This window comes from Argopecten irradians, chromosome 3 (genome assembly GCF_041381155.1).
Source record: "Argopecten irradians isolate NY chromosome 3, Ai_NY, whole genome shotgun sequence".
NCBI lineage: Eukaryota > Metazoa > Mollusca > Bivalvia > Pectinida > Pectinidae > Argopecten > Argopecten irradians.
The window spans coordinates 39,145,370-39,168,307 of record NC_091136.1 but is presented as its reverse complement, the minus strand read 5'-3'; the positions used below and the strand labels follow the sequence as shown (position 1 = coordinate 39,168,307).

The 22,938-nt window shown below is 35.0% G+C and overlaps 1 protein-coding gene across 2 annotated transcripts; it reads left to right on the top strand.

Annotated features, from left to right (window-relative positions):
* Positions 1 to 6,488: 6,488 nt before the first annotated feature.
* On the top strand, positions 6,489 to 15,018 carry LOC138318533 (cell growth regulator with RING finger domain protein 1-like). Of its 2 annotated transcripts, XM_069260981.1 has the most exons (6): positions 6,489 to 6,745; positions 7,891 to 8,030; positions 9,433 to 9,607; positions 9,930 to 10,086; positions 13,409 to 13,516; positions 13,678 to 15,018. In XM_069260981.1, exons 1-6 carry the CDS (start codon positions 6,636 to 6,638, stop codon positions 14,299 to 14,301), a joined length of 1,314 nt encoding a protein of 437 aa, XP_069117082.1. In that variant the 5' UTR covers positions 6,489 to 6,635; the 3' UTR covers positions 14,302 to 15,018. The 2 variants fall into 2 exon arrangements, with proteins under 2 accessions (XP_069117082.1, XP_069117081.1); XM_069260980.1 differs by lacking the exons at positions 6,489 to 6,745; positions 7,891 to 8,030 and adding an exon at positions 8,542 to 8,835.
* The last annotated feature ends 7,920 nt before the right edge of the window (positions 15,019 to 22,938 follow it).

The following is a 22,938-nucleotide window of genomic DNA, read 5'->3' as shown; positions in this document are numbered from 1 at the left end:
AATACTACTTAACAGGTATTACATGTAAATAATAAATTTTAAAATAACAAAGAAACCATTTTTTTATCAAAACTATCACCATTTATTTAAATTACTAATGCATTTTGTACCATATGTGTACAAGTACGTTTCAATAAAGATATAAATGATATTTTCATTAGATGATTTTTGTAGTCTTAATCCATCAAGCACTCTTTCAAATTTGGACTTCTTACTAAAAAATAAATGTACTTCTCACATTCATACGTGAAGATTAAAATTGTCATTTTACAATTGTGGAAAGTGTAGACTCCATTGCCAAGTCTCTGACATCTAACGCTCTATTTGGTATATTGTATAGCTAGTAATCTTCATGGGGATGGTATTTCTGTGATTGCAAAGAGAATTATTGAGCCGAGGTCACAATTTAAAGGGCCACTACCTTTCCGAAACAGCTTTTAATTTTTAAAATAGGAATGTAAAACGAGATCAATAATTTTGTAGAGTCGCAGAAGTTATTAACTATACGTTTACTAGCACACTTATCATCACCTTCGGAACTGTTTAATTAGGATAAATAAAATGTTAATTTTCATAACGCGGGTCGTTTTATGTTTCCCGCCGTCGTCCTAAATGCCGCGTGGTAGTTGACTATCACTGCGCCAGACGGCAAAACAGCGAAATGAATCTCCACTGATATCGTACATTAGACAGGAAATCTTGCATATGTTTGGTGTTGTAACCTCATCTTAAGCCATCGATATATATTTTCTTTTGTTATTAATGTTTTTAAGAAACCTTTAAAGTTTTGCTCCGGAAAGGTAGTGGGCCTTTAAGAATTAATCTACAAATAATTAAGCAATGTTATGAATTGTTATTAAAATCAGAATATTAAAGGTGCTCCAACACTGACAAATGGTGTTTTTTCCACTATCAAAAACAGGAGCGGACAATTTGATATTTTTCTTCAGTTACAAAGTTACTTACCGTACTTTATACCATTACCAGCATTGAAAAATTTGAGCTTCTAATTTTACTTCAAGTAAGAAATATAAAAAAATAATTACTTGCATCCCGAAAAAATTCTGTGGCACTATATCCTATATGGAATAAGTACTGATTGTGCATGCACCAAAGGCAAAATAGATAATTTTATATTTTGTTGTTGTTAATTAGACATATATACATATACGATTAAACACCAATTATTGTTCAAATGATGAAGATCATTTATGCTCTGTCGGCGGTGGAGCATTTTTAAGCAATCTTTTTTATAAACTCAGTGAAAAACACAATTTTATTTTTACCTTGAAAATTACCAGCTATACAGTAGGTTTTGGGTTATACATTATTTACATTTATAATAACAACACTTATAAAAAATATTGTATAAACTATATAATTGACATCCAATGTACACATTTTAACAATGATCAGTATGTACCAGTATTTCAAAATCCATACCAAAAAAAAAGCAAAGGAAATGATACTTATCATTACCACATCATCATGATCATGTATGACTAAATAATTCTTCTCCGAAATGTATGAAGCTATAAAATTAGGTCATGGTAAACATTTTGGTTGTGTAGCTATAGAAGCACAAAAACAATAAAATATAAAACAGTATATGTTCTGATGATTACACAGCAATACCAATATCAATTTTTAAATATTTTATGCACAATGAATATTTTACAGTATATTTTTCTTGTTTCATCATGGTTGCTAATGAGTCAATAATTCATATTCAAAATGTCTGGTAAACATTATTATACTATTCACAAAAATGTAGATATGTTTTATATACACTGTATATACTGTAAATGTACTTACTGTAGAGGTAGCTTTATTCTAGCATTTCTTGTGATGTCTTTGAAGTGCAAATTCATGTACAGCGCTAAATTTTGGTATCGAACCACCGAGTTGCGCTAATATATATCCGCTCTGATAAATTATAATTTAGTTTCCTGCATTTGCGCTAAAAAAAGTACATCTACATAATTTATATATATGTATTAAAATCAATGATATATTATGAAATATTCATGGCTGAACAAAGTTCCAAAATTCTAGGACATGCAAAAAATTATGCTTTTGAATGACTTTTATTTCTAAATTCTGTTGCCACAGTGGGTCCATAAAAATCTTTATATAACCCCAAACTAAGAAATTTTGACAAGAAAAGATATTTGTCAAGACACAAAACAAGTAGACAAAAGTTATTCAAGACTACCCGTAAATCCATAGTCTGTATTCATTTTTTGTTAGATATGGATTTCAAGAGAATACAATTAAGCATATCATAAGCATATGATGTTATATAACTACAAAACAGCCAACAGATTTGACAGTCACCCAAATATTGACTCTTTATGAGTTAAGATATCTTTATGACCCTTAAATTTTAGTGAGGACTAATCTAAAAAGAGTCCCAATACACATATACATACTATAAAGTAAACTTGACTCCCTCCCCAAGGGAAAATCCTACTTGTAAATGACCTTAAGGTCCAACATACATATCTGCCAGAAATTTTTCATGATTCAGAAGAATTCTGCAATTCTGTTGTAAACCATACAGAAATAAGATTAAATAGAAGTCAAGATGACACTATATATGATTCGGAAACATATGTTAAAAAAATTCAAATAAAAATTGATCATAGCTTAAGTGGGTCCCTCTATTTAAATTCGAAGTTAGTTGACATTGTAATGAGAACAATATGTGACTATACCGTAACTATGTGACATATTTACGAACTCTTCCAAGAACAGGTCATGAACTTTCTGACTTCTGTTTGGAAATGATTGTAACTTCTATAGTGACCAGTTTAAAATGAAGGCATGTTTACAAGCATCAAGTTTCATCAACAGCTGTACCAAAATTATACTCAGAAATCGTATATTCTTGATATATCTTAATTGTAACTACACCTGCAGATAGTAACAATATTGGGGTCAAATCTAACTTTACATTTTGTAGCTATAACATATAAGAAAAGTGCCCTAAAAATAAAATAACACATAAAAAAGTAGAAAGGTAACCAATGCACAAACCCTGTTATAGTGCATTTTAAGAAAAGACAGCATCATTTACACAAAACATAGAGACCAGTGGAAAATTTTATACATTATTCATATAAAAACATTATGATACCATGCAGATAGTAATTGTCAAAAATCTCAAATGTAATTATTGTATTTGTTGTGTTGATGATATCTTCAGCTTTTTCTAAGGTTATAAAAAATATTAGTAAATTATCATAAGTGAAATGAACTATTTTCACAATTTCAATTTTCCTCAAATTAAAATGAATAAAATTATCTATACACTTCTAACATTTATGATCCAAAAAAGTTAATACTGGTAGCTAACATTTGAATTATCCTCTTACAACCATCATCCAAGAATCCTGAATATTATTTTTCTGGAGATTTCTATTAAGAAGTTTTGTCTACAGCATGGATCGATTTGGGGGCAATTGGTCGAAATTTTGAAGGTACTGTATTATCCAATTTTTTATCATTAGAAGGTTTTGAGATCTGCTCATTGGAAGTTCTTTGGTTTTGATCATTGGACGTATTTGGTGATTCTGGTTTTCTTTTGGAACTTGACCTTGTTGAAATTTTATCATTGGCTGCTGGTTCTGTTAAATCCACGAAAGGTTTTTGGTTTTTGGGAGGGCGTCCTCTCCTCTTAGGCAAGGATGATTGCGAGGGATCTAATACTTTTTCTTTCCTTCGAAAGGATTGACGTCCAATCATTGTAATTTTCTTTCTTCCAGCATAAGTGCGAGAAGATTTTCTTGACCATGACACTGGTGCATACGTTGCCACTTTGGTTACAGGATCAAAATCTTGAAACTGCAACGCTGTCTTATTTAAGACGGAAGACACTTTGTCTGTCTTCTTGATATTTCTTGTTTGTTTGTTAACATCAGCATCTTCCTTGCTTAAATCCAACTCCAAAGATTTGTCACTGTCTATTGATCCATCAAAATTCTTCATTCCTTCTTTGTCATTTGCACTTGAATCAGTTTTGTCCTTGCAACCTTGCAACTCTGAGACCGTCACCGGTAAAGATTTCTGTGTCTCTAGAACTTTTGGAGATGTTATGGCTGATGATGAAGGTATTGGATGTGTAGTATATACAAGCTGTGGAGACACATTAGCACCAGCAGCTGCCTTGAAATGGACTGGAGTGCCAGCAATGATACTAGCATTTGCCTGCGGAGATCCTATCGCATTATGCAAATTACCCAATCCAGTTAGTGCTGATTGAAATGGAAGGGCACTTGGCAAGACATTGTTGGAAGGCACTGAACTAGTTTGAGGAGATGCAACAAAGTTGAATTGCGGAGCCATCTGTGGGTTGCCGGTCACACCAGAATTCACAAAAACAAGAGATCCCAACTGTTTATTCATAACGTTGACTGTTCCAGAGTTGTTCTGTAAAGTTGCCTTGTTCTGTGATGTACTACTTACTGGATTGGCCAGTGAAACTGTTCCTGTGACAGGATTTTGTAAGACCTGGCACCCAAAATTACCTATTATAGGTCCAGTGGCCAATGGATTTCCGAGTGGTATTGAACCAACAACTGGAGAACCAATTGCCATAGGATTTAGAAATGTTCCAGCACTCCCAATTATTTGTGGACTTTGATTTGTACCAAAACTTTGCTGCATATTTGGAACTGCTCCAAAGCGCACTGCGATTGGATTTAGATGGTTCTGAACTGGTTGTGAATTCTTTAAAGCAACATTCTGATCTGGCTGCATAGCTCTTATGGCAACAGGGGCTCTAACCGATGTACATATAGATGGTGCCATTGCTGTGGTGGTGGTTGTTATACTATTAGATTTTACGGTAGAAAATGGCAAGTTCTGTGAATAAGTGATATTCGATGCATTTGCTCCACTACCATTAACTACAATGTTCCATGGAACTCCAATTTGTAATGCATTTAAGTTAGAATTATTCACAAACAGTTTTACAGGCTCTGGGCTAAGAAGATTGTCCTTTGAACCATTCAACAGTGTTGATTTACTTTCTCCAGATTTTCCAGAATTGGCAGAAATGTTACCTTTTTCCAAATTCACAGAATTCTTCGTAGGAGTGTTTTGGTCACCATTTTCTTTTTTGGGCACTATTGGCGTATTTTTTGAATTGCATGATATGGTGTTTGATGCTTCGGGACCAGAAGAATGAGAAGATGGCGGTTTAGAAGACTGGGCTTTCTCACTGGGTGGGTTTTCAATTTGTTTCGGAAGCAGCATTTGCAGTCTTCTTGGGGTTGATGTTGCTAGTTTCTTTTTTCTTACACGTCTTTTAAGTCTTTGGACTGGCAGGCTCATAACATTCAAAAGCATTGGACCAGTGCTTAATGCTGTTTTTTGGCCATCTTTTTTTGACTCTGCAGTTTCAGTTTCAATAGTTCCACATTGTATTTGACTTGTACCCACAGATGATTCCATATCATGTTCACTCTTTACAACTGTCTCATAATCAAAATCACCAGTAGAGGAAGCAGACATATCCTTAGTAAAGGAAAAGGATTCGGACGAGCACTGTGAGACACCGGGTGATAATGGCTCACTTTTTACTACACTAAGGTCAATATCAAAGTCTTTGTCCTCATATTCAGAAAATGTTTCTTCTCTGGGTTCACTAATGGAGTTCCTTTTTCTCTCTGCATGTTTTTCCTGAATGTAGTCACATTCCATATTTGCAATGTCTTGTTCAGTCTTCACTGTTACAATTGGTGTAATACTGATCTTGTCCCCATTACTTTTGCAATCGTTTGTATCTGCAAGTTTGTTTTCAACAGCTGCATATTTCTCTCTGACACAGTTGGAGTCCTTGTGATACTTCAAACCAGTGAGGTATGAGGAACAGTCCTTCATCCCAAATTTCTCTAGAGCTTTTTTCAGTTCATCAGTATGTTTCACTTTCTTCCCATATATAAAGTCCACAACCTTTATAAGCATATTTCCACTAACACCAAAAATATCCAACTGATTTGATGATACAATGTACTCTTTCCCCATTTCTCTCAAACAGGAAGGGTCTTCAAATGCTGCTACCCAAACAACACTGTGTAAAAGTACACACGTTCCATCTTCAGTCACTAGTTCCAGGTCACACATTGATCCATTAACTCTCATGTCGTTCAGCTTGTGAACGATGTATGAGTCAATGTTGGGAGCCATTTCTCACGATTTAAGACTTATACGTTTGTTTACGTTCACATCTCCGACCTTATTACGGTTTCTACCGTTCCTTTGTTACTCAAAACATGGCACGCTTAGGCTCCTCATAAACAACCAATCAAATTTCTCTTGATTATGTATTCAACCAATCAAAAAAAACAACACGTACACGATAGGTAAAAGGTCGATATTATTGACCAATCAGAGGACGATTTTTTCCATAATCGTGTGTGTTGGTGAAATTCTATCGAAATATGATATTTAAAGTGTTTTGTTTAGCGAAAATCATTTCTACCCTGTATTTTATCTTTCATGCATTGGTAACCAAGTAAATTCATCCATAAATAATATCAAAATGAACCCTTTCCGAGTTTAAAATCGACCACATTCAGCGGTGTACGCGAGTGGAGTTCTTCAGTAAAAAGAGGCGAGAAAATATCAATATGGCAGACGAACTATCGATAATGCTCTTTTGGTTTGCAGATTATTCAAGTTTCTACTCCGTTCTGACTATTGTTGTGTGTTTCATTGTTATGGTCGTGTTTATTTTAAGGTAAGCAAGGTTATGCTTTTCAATATATCGATTGTATTCGAAAATGAAATTGTTTAATCTTTGATTTCTTATTGGAAAATTTGACACCTCGTGATGACGAGGTCGCCGCTGACACTAACTTCGTACGATAGGCTTAATATTCAAGCCGTAACGGTAACTTCAGTATATTCTGCACTAATTGTATTTCGTTTATATATATATTGAATCAATTTTACTATGCAGTGATCAATATGCAACCCAATGGGCCCAGTAGGTCAAAACACAGGAGTTTGACGTTCTGTCACTAATATTATATAAAAAAATACCCCTAACGTTATATACTTTATAGTATTGACAGAACGTCAAAATCCTGTGGTCAAAAGTACTATGAGTTATACTGCTAGCTATAGGGTTCTGGATTAAATTGAACCTCGAATTAATCTCATATTGTCACTCCTCCGTCATTTGTATAAAACCATCTGAGTTACATTTTCTCATGCTTTCATTACTGTTAGTGTGCTCTGGCCCTACAACAGACATCTACTATATCAAAAGCTGGAATTCCACGACTAAGTTTCACAAACAAAAGAAGTCATATGAATAAATGTATATGGATATATGGATATACTACAGGAGTTGTTCTGTCAATAATATATAGTATAAATATATATAAAAATATCCCTATATACGTTCTATATAAAAACACTATATAGTATATAGAGATATTTTAATATATATTTATACTATATCTTATTGACAGAATGTCAAACTCCTGTGAATATATCATGGTAGTTAAATTGATCTCTTTTGGACCAGTTACCAATAGCCCCCCCCCCCCCAAGCAAAATCTCTTATACAGTGAAGATGTGTGGAATCTATATTGGAACAAATACCTCCACCTTTTCCAGAGCTATGCCCCTTTGTTACAAAAGGATTGAACGGCTACTCCTAAACTACTGGAGGGATTTCAATAAAACTTTGTGGCAATAATCCTTATAGGGTGGAGGGATATACATTTATGCTTCATGATAACAGATCTAGTTTGTACAATTTTCAGTCCCAACCCAATAAGGATGCTATGTGGTTTGGACTATAAGCCAACATGGGTGATATGTATAATTAAGTTCTTTTTCCTTTTTAACAGTTTAACCAATTACTTTTTTCAGATTGAACAATGAAAACATATTCATGAATCTCAATTCAACATCGGTACAGCAAGTCAATCTTGCAGTAGAACAATGTGTTACAGACATGGTCAACCCATTCTCTGTAAAATTGAGGCCAGGTGTATCAAGTAGCCTCAAAGGTGAGTTTGTTATTGGAGAGCCCTATATTTTAGTTAAAAATTTCCTTTTAGATTTGGAATTTAATTTTGGTCCATTCCTTATCATGAACTATATACAGGTCAATACTCACAACTTCGATCCAGTTTCTATTTAATGTAAAAAAAATATTGTACAATACAAAACTAGTTTTGATATCACATACTCACTACCCTATTTTGATAAAAAAAAAAAAAAAAAAAAAAAATGCTAAAAATTTTCCAACGCCAAAATATCACAAAGGGAATGATTCATGTACCATATGTGATACCTGATAACATTTATGCATGACTATTGTTTCTATTGGTGATGAAATGACGTCAAAAGATATTAACGTCATTTCAGTGAAGATGGAATCTATATTGGAACAAAATACCTCCACCTTTTCCAGAGCTATGCCCCTTTGTTACAAAAGGTTTGAACAGCTACTCCTAAACTACTGGAGGGATTTCAATAAAACTTTGTGGCAATAATCCTTATAGGGTGGAGGGATATACATTTATGCTTCATGATAACAGATCTAGTTTGTACAATTTCCAGTCCCAACCCAATAAGGATGCTATGTGGTTTGGACTATAAGCCAACATGGGTGATATGTATAATTAAGTTCTTTTTTCCTTTTTAACAGTTAACCAATTACTTTTTTCAGATTGAACAATGAAAACATATTCATGAATCTCAATTCAACATCGGTACAGCAAGTCAATCTTGCAGTAGAACAATGTGTTACAGACATGGTCAACCCATTCTCTGTAAAATTGAGGCCAGGTGTATCAAGTAGCCTCAAAGGTGAGTTTGTTATTGGAGAGCCCTATATTTTAGTTAAAAATTTCCTTTTAGATTTGGAATTTAATTTTGGTCCATTCCTTATCATGAACTATATATATATACAGGTCAATACTCACAACTTCGATCCAGTTTCTATTTAATGTAAAAAAAATATTGTACAATACAAAACTAGTTTTGATATCACATACTCACTACCCTATTTTGATAAAAAAAAAAAAAAAAAAAAAAACGCTAAAAATTTTCCAACGCCAAAATGTCCCAAAGGGAATGATTCATGTACCATATGTGATACCTGATAACATTTATGCATGACTATTGTTTCTATTGGTGATGAAATGATGTCAAAAGATATTAACGTCATTTCAAATAACTATGTTCCATTACCACTGGAGATACTAGTCCCGCACAAACACTATCGGGGTATTACGTGGTACATCTAGTCCAATTTAAGGTATATAAATGATTCGTGATTTTTTTTAGGGTCACATGAAAATGAACACAATGAAAGTAACTTATTTTTAATGACATTTCAAGACAGACCACTATACAATGCTTTGAATTTGTTTGACAATATTTATTTCTTCTTCTACAAATTAGATGGCTTACACATTCAGCTTTCTTTACTGAAGAAGTGCATACTGCAAGTATATTGGGGGATAGACCTAGAAGAGTTCCACAAAGCTATACAGACACCATGGCAACAAATTCTTAATCATTTACAAGCAAAGTCTTGGCTGGATGGATATACATTATTCTGTAATGAAAACAAAGAGTAAGACATTTTTCTTGCATTATCAATACTCATTATCTAAGAGTCAAAGGCTAAGCTGTTAAAGACAATTGGAGTCTGGCATTCATCCACTAGTCCTCCACCGTTGGGTCATGAGTTAATGACAGATGCTATAGTCATGTACTTGCTATCGATCTGTCACTGTTTTCTTTTGACTTTCCTTTAATTCTGAATTCTAGCCAGTCCTATAATTATCAATGCAAATCCATATAATTCATATTTTGATATGGGCAGTATTTATAGGGTAATCAATAAATAGTTACTTTTATCAAGCTGTAAATTACATGTGAATTCTTTAATTTAGATTGAATCCATGCGACTCAAGACATGAGCATATTCAGTGCCCAGAGGAGATGTCCTCTGATGCCCTGGGAGAGCCTCCAAGAAAGAAATACCCAGCCATGGTCGTCACATTTCTACCAGGATTGGAAGATGAAGATTATTCCTTGAATCCAAAGATTGTAAGCAAAAAACACTGTATACCATCATATTTGAATATATGAATACCACATATGCCAGAATGCTTAAAAATTGTAACAATGATGGCGCTTATTACCAAAATGTAAGTTGTGGACGAAAAAGGTCCGCCATATTTGAACTCTTTCTGTACTCATCGCACATTAAGCTGTTACAGTATTCATGCATACCTGGTATGCCTTTTATCCTTTGAGACACATTGTTATTAACATGTAAAAGACATGCAAGTTCATGTAATATGAGATACGATGCTGATATTACAAGCATCACATGTTGTAAAACATCATGGGATGGGGGCATTTGTACAACTTATCTCCTTCTCCAGAAAAAGAGAGGGATGATTAATATAGGGGGAGTGGCACAAAATACAGTGAATATGGTAAATCAGGCATGGGCACAATTACTTCAAAATGTTGTAGTTTAAGTGGAATTTTTCAAACTTTCCTGTTACAAGTTTACATCTGTTCCACAACACGCTTTTTAGGTCACCTGTAATGAAGTCTCAAGTGACCTATTCTAATTGACTTTTGTCTGTCGTCATCCCTTGTGGGTTGTGCATCGTCCGCCATAAGTCCCTAAACAATTTACATTTTCTACTTCTTTTCCAAAACTGCTGAAGCAATTTCAATGAAATTTTACACAAACTTTCTAAGGCATAAGGCCAATCAAAAGTGTGAAATATATGGTCCCCAAAAATCTTCTTCTCCACTCACAGATGTGGTAGAATCAAATACTCTCCATTATATGACCCAGGGGTCTCTCGTTTGCCGCTGGGAAGGGAGTTAAGTTTACTTTAGTTTATATAGGAAAAATACATTTTGGAGCATCATTTGGTCATTTGTAATAATAAATAAGTCAAATGTTGTCAGAATTATCAGTATGAGATGGCAATTGAATCCCATTAATCAAATTTTCCATGATTGACCCCAAGGGGCCTTAGGGGCGGGGTCAAATAGGCTAAAATTTCAAAAATTTTCTTCTGAAATTCTGGAAATTGTAGAATCAAATATTCTTCGTAGATAGAAAAGTCTTAAGGTCTTTTACAAAAATTGTGAATTATATGACCCTGGGGTATCACATTTTCCCCTGGGGAGGGGGTCAAGTTTACTACAGTTTATATAGGTAAAACACATTTATGAACATCTTTTGCTCAATTTTCATAGGAAATGAGTCAAACTTGGTTAGAATTATAAGTCTGAGATGGCATTTTAACATTGTATCCATATTGGTCCCAGCCGACCCCCTTGGGTAGAGGGGTGAGGCCAAAAGGGGTCAAATAGGCTAAAACAGTATAAAATTCTGGAAATGGTAGAATCAAATATTATTTTATTGATGGAAAGTTCTTAAGGGGTTTTATAAAAGCTGTGAATTATATGACCCTGGAGTCTCACGTTTCCCATGGGGAGGGGGGCAAGTTTACTTTAGTTTATTTAGAAAAAACACATTTATGAACATTATTTGTTCAATTTTCTTAGCAAAACTAGCAAAAATGAGTCAAACTTGATTAGATTTATTAGTCTGAGATATAGCATTTTAACATCCATATCGGTCCTCGCTGAGTCCTTGGGGAACCAGAGGGGCGTGGCCAAATAGGGTTGATGGAAGCAAATACTCTTCATAGATTAAAAAGTCAAATTAATAAATCACTGATCTACTCCAAGGGCGAGTATACATTGTATATATATATATATATATATATATAGACTGTCTTTGTTTCATTCTATATCCAATCTCAGGTGACCGTTAAGGCCCATGGGCCTCTTGTTAAACTGGTGTGTTTTAGAAAATACCATGTGCATTCTTCGTATATGGTTAATTGATAACACAACATGTAGATATCTTAAAACCCGAAATCTATTTCTTTAATTTCTAGTGAGAAAGTGGAAATTTGTAGCAGTATATTTCTCTTATAATTTTTCAATGAAATGCATGTTAGATATATGGAAAAGAATTAAATATATAATTTGAAGAATTTTTTAGCCCACCAAGATGGTCAACAAGATGGCCGCCAGGCAGCCATCTTGGATTTTGATAATTAAATTTTGTTACCGCTTTTTTCAGAAAGTACTAAAGGAATTTATCTCAAATATATATGTAGGTTTCCCTAGGGCCCTAGTTGTGCATTTTGCATATTGGGACTGTCTTATTGATCAGTAAACAAGATGGCCTCCTGCAGCCATCTTGGATTTTGATTGTTAAAAGTTTGTTACCGCTATTTCTCAGAAAGTACTGAAGGAATCTCTCTCAAATTTGACATGTAGGTTCCCTGAGGACCCTAGTTATGTGTATTGAATTTTGGAACCGATCAGTCATCAAGATGACCACCAAGCCACCATCTTAGATTTTGATAGTTAAAGTTTGTTATTGCTATTTCTCAGATAGTACTGAAGCGATCTGTCTCAAATTTTATATGTAGGTTCCCCTAGGAACTTTGTTGTGCATATTGCAGATCGATAGTTCAACAAGATGGCCGACAGGTAGCCATATTAGATTGTAATTATTGAAGCTTGTTATATATCCCAGACAGTGCTGAAAGGATCTTTCTCAAATTTCATATGTATTAATATGAAGTAAAAGTTTGAAAAGCAGAGAAAAGATTCCTCTTTCCATTATCAGATGAGGATCATTCTTTGGAGGGTGCAAAGATCCCTCTGGGATCTCTTGTTTCTTTGAGTCTTACAGCTCATCAGAAAACTAAATATCAAAGATTATTTATAGACCAATAGGCATTGTTACATCTACATATTGTATTTTCAGTTTTAGTTTAACTAGAGCAGACAAGTTGAACTTTTCACTTTAGAAACTTTGTATACTGGCTGCCAAATTCAACTTCAATATTGTAAAATGTAATGGAAACGTAATCGAAATGCAATTTTGATTACACAGTAAATTTTCACTGTAATTGATAACGATTACAAGTAATCAAAAGAGCCTTCGATTACTGATTACTGTCAATTACTTGAGAAAATGTAAGTAATTACAATTGATTACGATTATCTACACTATTACTATTACCCCATGCCTGTGGTAAATATGTTTCAAGTATTCGGTGGGAAATCTTGTACAGAATATTGGGTTGTTGTCTTGTACAGAATATTGGTTTCTTAATGCTTAATATATTTTACTACATAACTCACCTGATATCTTGTGTCGCCATTAACAATACCAATAGTGGAATATGTATGACTTTGAGTGATTTGCATTGACTTAGCCAAGAAAGAATCAAAATTGATTTCAAAAGATGGACTTTTGCATCACATTAGATAGACAAAGATGCATTTAATATTGACCTTTAAACACTTTTAGGTTGCTGTGTTCAGTGTGATTCATCTAAAGGACGATGTTTGTTCGCAAGATTCCCACATCCTGAACCAATATATGAAAACGTCTAACCAGAGGGTGTTTACCTTACAGGTAAAAATAAGTTTTAATACCATTGATACTATTATTGTCTATATTTTAAAGTAGACAATAGTTAAAAGTTAATGATCCTATCTGTAAATAGTATAATCTAATTAACTCTGCACCAGAAGATAAATTGATAAATTCATTTACTGTTGCTCTTTTTTTTGTAGCCTCTTTTTATATCAACATCACCAGACTCTCGGACATCATCTCAACCAGTAAATCAATCGAGCGAAACAATACCAAGTCCACATTCTTCTAGTCAAGGTGATCAATTAGGTGAAACACAGAATCCTGAGTCAAGTGAAACTGAAGACCGTGTTCATTCTACTAAGGATGGAAATTTGCCAGATATATGTAAAAACTATAGGGAGGCAAATGTTGGTACAGATCTGTCATTTCCCAAGGAATCTGTGAATGATGGACACATTCATGGAAGAGGTGCATGCAGATCGGAATATCAAGATAATCTTTTAACACAAAGTGATCACCAAAGTCAAGACTTCAGAAATAGTGAGCAAGAAGAAGAATGTATTGTATGTCAAACTGAACTGGTAGCGTTTGCGTTGCTGCCTTGTCGCCACACCTGTGTATGCCAGTCATGTTTTAGACAGTTAGACAGATGCCCCATGTGTAGGGGCTACATTGAGTCCTATTTCCGTGTTCGACATGGCAGTGATAGCGAAAGTATGGTTACAGAGGAGGAAACACAAGATACCCAAGTTCCCACTCTCCATGGTAGTATGTGGGAAAGGCTTAATAGTAGACTCAACACATTCTTTGGGTTTTCATAATTCATGTTTTTGTATAGAATTTTAGAAAATGTCTTTCTTCTCGATCAAGTAAACTTTAATTGAAAGATTCAGTTATAACTCAGTTATTGCTGATTACCAAGTACTAAAACTTTTATTAATTCTATAAACTGTGATATACAGTGATGGAGATATTATATTCAACCAATAAACACCCTTCCCTATATGCACTCCTCCTTTTACAGACTCTATATTCACTTACCTTGACTAATCTTCATCAAATGTAGTCAGAAAACCATTATGAATACTGTATACCGGTTGCTTTCTTTGTGCAATAACTTCTAAAAGGTTTGTTTACATTCGGTTCCATTAAGAGTCTCTTTTTTTTAAGTTTTACTTATTTAAGTACCCTTGGTGCTTATTAGGTCAAATACTGTATTCAGAGAAACAAGTAAGAAGTCATGTTACATTAAGAAAGTACGTGGTTAAAATCTAATGGATTGTAGTGCACTATATACATGTATATGTACAAATTGCACAGGATTATAGAAATCTGAGATGAAAGTCAGGCTGATCAATATGCCTTCATTCCAATAGATACAGAATAGAACATCTGAAGAACAATTTCCGAAATGGCATGCACCCAATTATTCATGTATTAGTAATTTTAAAACAAAATAATATTTTCACTATTTATATACTTTTGTATCGGTCAATGGTAAACGTTATTTTATCATCCAGATTCCAACTCTAGAAGAAATAATTACTAGTCATAGAGTTCTGCATGGATTGTAACCAAATTTGGCCACAAACATCCTCGGGGGAAGGGGAACAGAACTTGTATAAAGTTTGGTTCTGACCCCCCCGGGGGCAGGAGGGGGGGGCCCAATAGGGGAAATAGAGGTAAATCCTATAAATCGCTACTTGTCCTAGAGTTCTGCATGGATTGTAACTAAATTTGGCCACAAACATCCTTGGGGGAAGGGGAACAGAACTTATATAAAGTTTGGTTCTGACCCCCCGGGGGCAGGAGGGGCGGGGCCCAATAGGGGAAATAGAGGTAAATCCTATAAATCACTACTTGTCCTAGAGTTCTGCATGGATTGTAACTAAATTTGGCCACAAACATCCTTGGGGTAGTAGGGGAACAGAACTTGTATAAAGTTAGGCTCTGACCCCCCGGGGGCGTGAGGGGCGGACCCAATAGGGGAAATAGAGGTAAATCCTATAAATCGCTACTTGTCCTAGAGTTCTGCATGGATTGTAACCAAATTTGGCCACAAACATCCTTGGGGGAAGGGGAACAGAACTTGTATAAAGTTTGGCTCTGACCCCCTGGGGGCAGGAGGGGCGGGGCCCAATAGGGGAAATAGAGGTAAATCCTATAAATCGCTACTTATCCTAGAGTTCTGCATGGATTGTAACCAAATTTGGCCACAAACATCCTTGGGGGAAGGGGAACAGAACTTGTATAAAGTTTGGCTCTGACCCCCCGGGGGCAGGAGGGGCGGGGGCCCAATAGGGGAAATAGAGGTAAATCCTATAAATCGCTACATGTCCTAGAGTTCTGCATGGATTTGTAACCAAATTTTGCCACAAACATCCTTGGGGGAAGGGGAACAGAACTTGTATAAAGTTTGGCTCTGACCCCCTGGGGGCAGGAGGGGCGGGGCCCAATAGGGGAAATAGAGGTAAATCCTATAAATCGCTACTTGTCCTAGAGTTCTGCATGGAGTGTAACCAAATTTGGCCACAAACATCCTTGGGGGAAGGGGAACAGAACTTGTATAAAGTTTGGCTCTGACCCCCCCGGGGTCAGGTAGGGGCGGGCCCAATAGGGGAAATAGAGGTAAATCCTATAAATCGCTACTTGTCCTAGAGTTCTGCATGGATTGTAACCAAATTTGGCCACAAACATCCTTTGGGGAAGGGGAACAGAACTTATATAAAGTTAGGCTCTGACTCCCGGGGGCAGGAGGGGCGGGCCCAATAGGGGAAATAGAGGTAAATCCTATAAATCGCTACTTGTCCTAGAGTTCTGCATGGATTGTAATCAAATTTGGCCACAAACATCCTTGGGGGAAGGGGAACAGAACTTGTATAAAGTTTGGCTCTGACCCCCTGGGGGCAGGAGGGGCGGGGGCCCAATAGGGGAAATAGAGGTAAATCCTATAAATCGCTACTTGTCCTAGAGTTCTGCATGGATTGTGACCAAATCTGGCCACAAACATTCTTTGGGGAAGGGGAACAGGACTTCTATAAATGTTGGCTCTGACCCCCGGGGGCAGGAGGGGTGGAGCCCAATAGGGAAATAGAGGTAAATCCTATAAATCGCTACTTGTCCTAGAGTTCTGCATGGATTGTGACCAAATTTGGCCACAAACATCCATGGGGAAAGGGGGAACAGAACTTGTATAAAGTTTGGCTCTGACCCCCCCGGGGGCAGGAGGGGCGGGGCCCAATAGGGGAAATAGAGGTAAATCCTATAAATCGCTACTTGTCCTAGAGTTCTGCATGGATTGTGACCAAATTTGGCCACAAACATCCATGGGGGAAGGGGAACAGAACTTGTATAAAGTTTGGCTCTGACCCCCCGGGGGCAGGAGGGGCGGGGGCCCAATAGGGGAAATAGAGGTAAATCCTATAAATCGCTACTTGTCCTAGAGTTCTGCATGGATTGTAACCAAATTTGGCCACAAACATCCTTGGGGGAAGGGGAACAGAACTTGTATAAAGTTTGGCTCTGACCCCCTGGGGGCAGGAGGGGCGGGGCCCAATAGGGGAAATAGAGGTAAATCCTATAAATCGCTACTTGTCCTAGAGTTCTGCATGGATTGTGACCAATATAAAGTAGATATATAATACTAATCTATCAGTTATTTGCCGTTGTGATCACACTAACGCTGGTGAAACTGTCAGTTGACAGTATACCTAAAAGTTTATTTGGGTGAATATCATAACATTGTTGGATATAAAGAAATTGAGATTAAAACAACAAATATGTTTTTATTTTATTTCTTATGGTGCAAGTAAAAACATACAGTGTTTTACATTTAGAGGCTTCTCATTGTGTGAGGCATCATTTGATCATTAATTCTCGATATACGTCTTTTCCATGTTATAAGCCATAAATTGAAGCTGAAATAAATTAAAAAATCAATACATGTATATGCGTGAGTCAATTTAATAGATTTGGAGGTGCTTGTAAGTATTTTAATTGCAACAGATTAATTATTTATGAACATTTTTATTCCAGAAATAGATTGTTTAGGCATGTTTATGGTTAATTGTCAACGACAGAATTTATTTCCTTTATGTTGACAACTTCATGCTTTTATTATGTATAACAAACACCTGTCAGTATTTATGATATGTGAATAAAATAAAGCAAAAATAAAAAAACATTTGTTATATTGCCATTAACTCAACTAATGAAACTGTATTTTAGTATCTAACACCAGAAGTTGAGATAGACAGGAGATATGTACTGGGGAGAACTAATTCTTTTAATGGCTACTGAATGTTTCATAGCAATTTCCATTTTGTTTCAAGATTGCCAAGGTTAACTTTCACAGATTTGAAAAATTTAAATGGAAATTTATATTATTATAGGTTATCAGTAAGCATGGTGAGAAGGGAAGTTGTGTGTGGTAAATAGGGATGGAATGGTCATGGACATGATACATACCATGTAAACACATTAATTTGCAATGAGAAATGATGCAGCACTTATCAGTTTATGGAACTTTTTTCAATATGGTGTTATTCCGCCCTGGTAGAATCAAATAATACCTGGGTCAATATGCGGTAACTAAATATTCTACCCAGGGCAAAATAATATTGATAAATCAAAAGTTTTGATAACAGCATTTTGTATTTGTCGCAATAAATAAAACGTTTCATGACAATAGGATTTGTTTTATGTGCATATTTGAAAGAAAAGCGATGACTATAAACACTACCTTGATTAACTCTATTTCTGGATAGTGGTCATGCGGTTCAGAAATGCAATATCAAAATGACGTGGTCCAATAGGGATTTGAAAAACAGAGCACATATGAAAATAGATTGATTATAAGTAAATCCAATATACTTCAGTAGTTGTATTTCCAACAATAGAATGTCATGATAACAAATAGAATTATCAGCGATTTTTTTTTTGAAGTAATGCAATGAGTCAAAGTACTTGTATAAAGGTCGATGGACTACATTGTGAAAATGCGGTGGCCTATAACTCTTAAGGATCATTGCAATATTGTTTTATATTTATATAGTTTATATTCATTCCAAACTGAAAAGGCAAAACGATGTGTAAGCATGTACCGGAGTCCGTGTACAGAGCAGCTACGCACAATATCCTGATGGATCAGCACATTATAAGAAATACATATATCATTTGACCATTAGTGGAGCAATGCTAAGGTGAATGATTTTTTCGACAAAATCGGATTTCAAATTTTGAAGTGAAAGCATGGAAACTTTGCACATGGGAATCAGGCTTTTCTTTAGGACATCAGGTTTCAGGAAAAAAATGTACCCCAAAAATTCGCGGTCCATACTGGTTTTCAAAATGGCCACCAAAAAAAAAACTCCTTCTGCGACCCATGTCTCACGTTCTATACCAGCTAGACCCATACATTATTAACGTCCATTATTCCATGATTACATTTGATACTTATATATAATTAGAAACTAGAAGGACCGTATTTTGAATTTCAAGATGACCGCACCACTTTGCGAGCTATATCTGAATAAAATACATCTAATTGGGTAAGTGACTTGAAGCAAATTAAACACCTGACAGCAAATATAGTGAGAAACAATAAACGTTGTTGAGTTTGATACATTAAATGATTTTATTCTTATTATGATTTCAAAATGACTGCATTTTGTAAATTCCAAGATGGTCGTTTTAAGATAGCCATGGTTCAAGTTACCACAAAATGATACATTGAATTATGCCTTGAAGATCACAAATGATTGCTCTACAGTTGAAGGATCCTTTTATACTAATTACCATCAGAAATCTAAATTATTTAGGGATCCCAATTACTTATTCCGATTCCCTGATTACTTATTCGATTCCCTGTTACTTATTCAATTTCCTAGCTACTAATTACCATCAGAAATGGTTCAAAATGCATTATTATGCATCACAATGATCTCGTTGACCTTTTAATTACTCCTTAAGGGCCCATTACTTATTCGATTCCCTGATTACTTATTCGATTCCCTGATTACTTATTCAATTTCTAGCAACTAATTACCATCAGAAATGGTTCAAAATGCATGATTATGCATCACAATGATCTCGTTGACCTTTTAATTACTCCTTAAGGGCCCATTACTTACTTCGATTCCCTGATTACTTATTCAATTTCTAGCTACTAATTACTTAGAAATAAAAATGATTTTTTTAATGCATCACAATGATCTAGGTCTAGCCTATTACTTATTCGATTCCCTGATTATTATCGATTCCCTGATTACTAGCTCCTAATTACCATCAGAAATGGTTCAAAATGCATTATTATGCATCACAATGATCTCGTTGACCTTTTAATTACTCCTTAAGGGCCCATTACTTATTCGATTCCCTGATTACTTATTCGATTCCCTGATTACTTATTCGATTCCCTGATTACTTATTCAATTTCTAGCTACTAATTACCATCAGAAATGGTTCAAAATGCATTATTATGCATCACAATGATCTCGTTGACCTTTTAATTACTCCTTAAGGGCCCATTACTTATTCGATTCCCTGATTACTTATTCGATTCCCTGATTACTTATTCAATTTCTAGCTACTAATTACCATCAGAAATGGTTCAAAATGCATTATTATGCATCACAATGATCTCGTTGACCTTTTAATTACTCCTTAAGGGCCCATTACTTATTCGATTCCCTGATTACTTATTCGATTCCCTGATTACTTATTCAATTTCTAGCTACTAATTACCATCAGAAATGGTTCAAAATGCATTATTATGCATCACAATGATCTCGTTGACCTTTTAATTACTCCTTAAGGGCCCATTACTTATTCGATTCCCTGATTACTTATTCGATTCCCTGATTACTTATTCAATTTCTAGCTACTAATTACCATCAGAAATGGTTCAAAATGCAATATTATGCATCACAATGATCTCGTTGACCTTTTAATTACTCCTTAAGGGCCCATTACTTATTCGATTCCCTGATTACTTATTCGATTCCCTGATTACTTATTCAATTTCTTACTAATTACCATCAGAAATGGTTCAAAATGCATTATTATGCATCACAATGATCTCGTTGACCTTTTAATTACTCCTTAAGGGCCCATTACTTATTCGATTCCCTGATTACTTATTCAATTTCTAGCTACTAATTACCATCAGAAATGGTTCAAAATGCATTATTATGCATCACAATGATCTAGTTGACCTTTTAATTACTCCTTAAGGGCCCATTACTTATTCGATTCCCTGATTACTTATTCAATTTCTAGCTACTAATTACCATCAGAAATGGTTCAAAATGCATTATTATGCATCACAATGATCTCGTTGACCTTTTAATTACTCCTTAAGGGCCCATTACTTATTCGATTCCCTGATTACTTATTCGATTCCCTGATTACTTATTCAATTTCTAGCTACTAATTACCATCAGAAATGGTTCAAAATGCATTATTATGCATCACAATGATCTCGTTGACCTTTTAATTACTCCTTAAGGGCCCATTACTTATTCGATTCCCTGATTACTTATTCGATTCCCTGATTACTTATTCGATTCCCTGATTACTTATTCAATTTCTAGCTACTAATTACCATCAGAAATGGTTCAAAATGCATTATTATGCATCACAATGATCTCGTTGACCTTTTAATTACTCCTTAAGGGCCCATTACTTATTCGATTCCCTGATTACTTATTCGATTCCCTGATTACTTATTCAATTTCTAGCTACTAATTACCATCAGAAATGGTTCAAAATGCATTATTATGCATCACAATGATCTCGTTGACCTTTTAATTACTCCTAAAGGGCCCATTACTTATTCGATTCCCTGATTACTTATTCGATTCCCTGATTACTTATTCTATTCCCTGATTACAATTTCTAGCTACTAATTACCATCAGAAATGGTTCAAAATGCATTATTATGCATCACAATGATCTCGTTGACCTTTTAATTACTCCTTAAGGGCCCATTACTTATTCGATTCCCTGATTACTTATTCGATTCCCTGATTACTTATTCAATTTCTAGCTACTAATTACCATCAGAAATGGTTCAAAATGCATTATTATGCATCACAATGATCTCGTTGACCTTTTAATTACTCCTTAAGGGCCACTTACTTATTCGATTCCCTGATTACTTATTCGATTCCCTGATTACTTATTCAATTTCTAGCTAATAATTACCATCAGAAATGGTTCAAAATGCATTATTATGCATCACAATGATCTAGTTGACCTTTTAATTACTCAGTAAGGGCCAATTACTTATTCGATTCCCTGATTACTTATTCGATTCCCTGATTACTTATTCGATTCCCTGATTACTTATTCAATTTCTAGCTACTAATTACCATCAGAAATGGTTCAAAATGCATTATTATGCATCACAATGATCTCGTTGACCTTTTAATTACTCCTTAAGGGCCCATTACTTATTCGATTCCCTGATTACTTATTCGATTCCCTGATTACTTATTCAATTTCTAGCTACTAATTACCATCAGAAATGGTTCAAAATGCATTATTATGCATCACAATGATCTCGTTGACCTTTTAATTACTCCTTAAGGGCCCATTACTTATTCGATTCCCTGATTACTTATTCGATTCCCTGATTACTTATTCAATTTCTAGCTACTAATTACCATCAGAAATGGTTCAAAATGCATTATTATGCATCACAATGATCTCGTTGACCTTTTAGTTACTCCTTAAGGGCCAATTACTTATTCGATTCCCTGATTACTTATTCGATTCCCTGATTACTTATTCAATTTCTAGCTACTAATTACCATCAGAAATGGTTCAAAATGCATTATTATGCATCACAATGATCTCGTTGACCTTTTAATTACTCCTTAAGGGCCCATTACTTATTCGATTCCCTGATTACTTATTCGATTCCCTGATTACTTATTCGATTCCCTGATTACTTATTCAATTTCTAGCTACTAATTACCATCAGAAATGGTTCAAAATGCATTATTATGCATCACAATGATCTCGTTGACCTTTTAATTACTCCTTAAGGGCCCATTACTTATTCGATTCCCTGATTACTTATTCGATTCCCTGATTACTTATTCGATTCCCTGATTACTTATTCAATTTCTAGCTACTAATTACCATCAGAAATGGTTCAAAATGCATTATTATGCATCACAATGATCTCGTTGACCTTTTAATTACTCCTTAAGGGCCCATTACTTATTCGATTCCCTGATTACTTATTCGATTCCCTGATTACTTATTCAATTTCTAGCTACTAATTACCATCAGAAATGGTTCAAAATGCATTATTATGCATCACAATGATCTCGTTGACCTTTTAATTACTCCTTAAGGGCCCATTACTTATTCGATTCCCTGATTACTTATTCGATTCCCTGATTACTTATTCGATTTCTAGCTACTAATTACCATCAGAAATGGTTCAA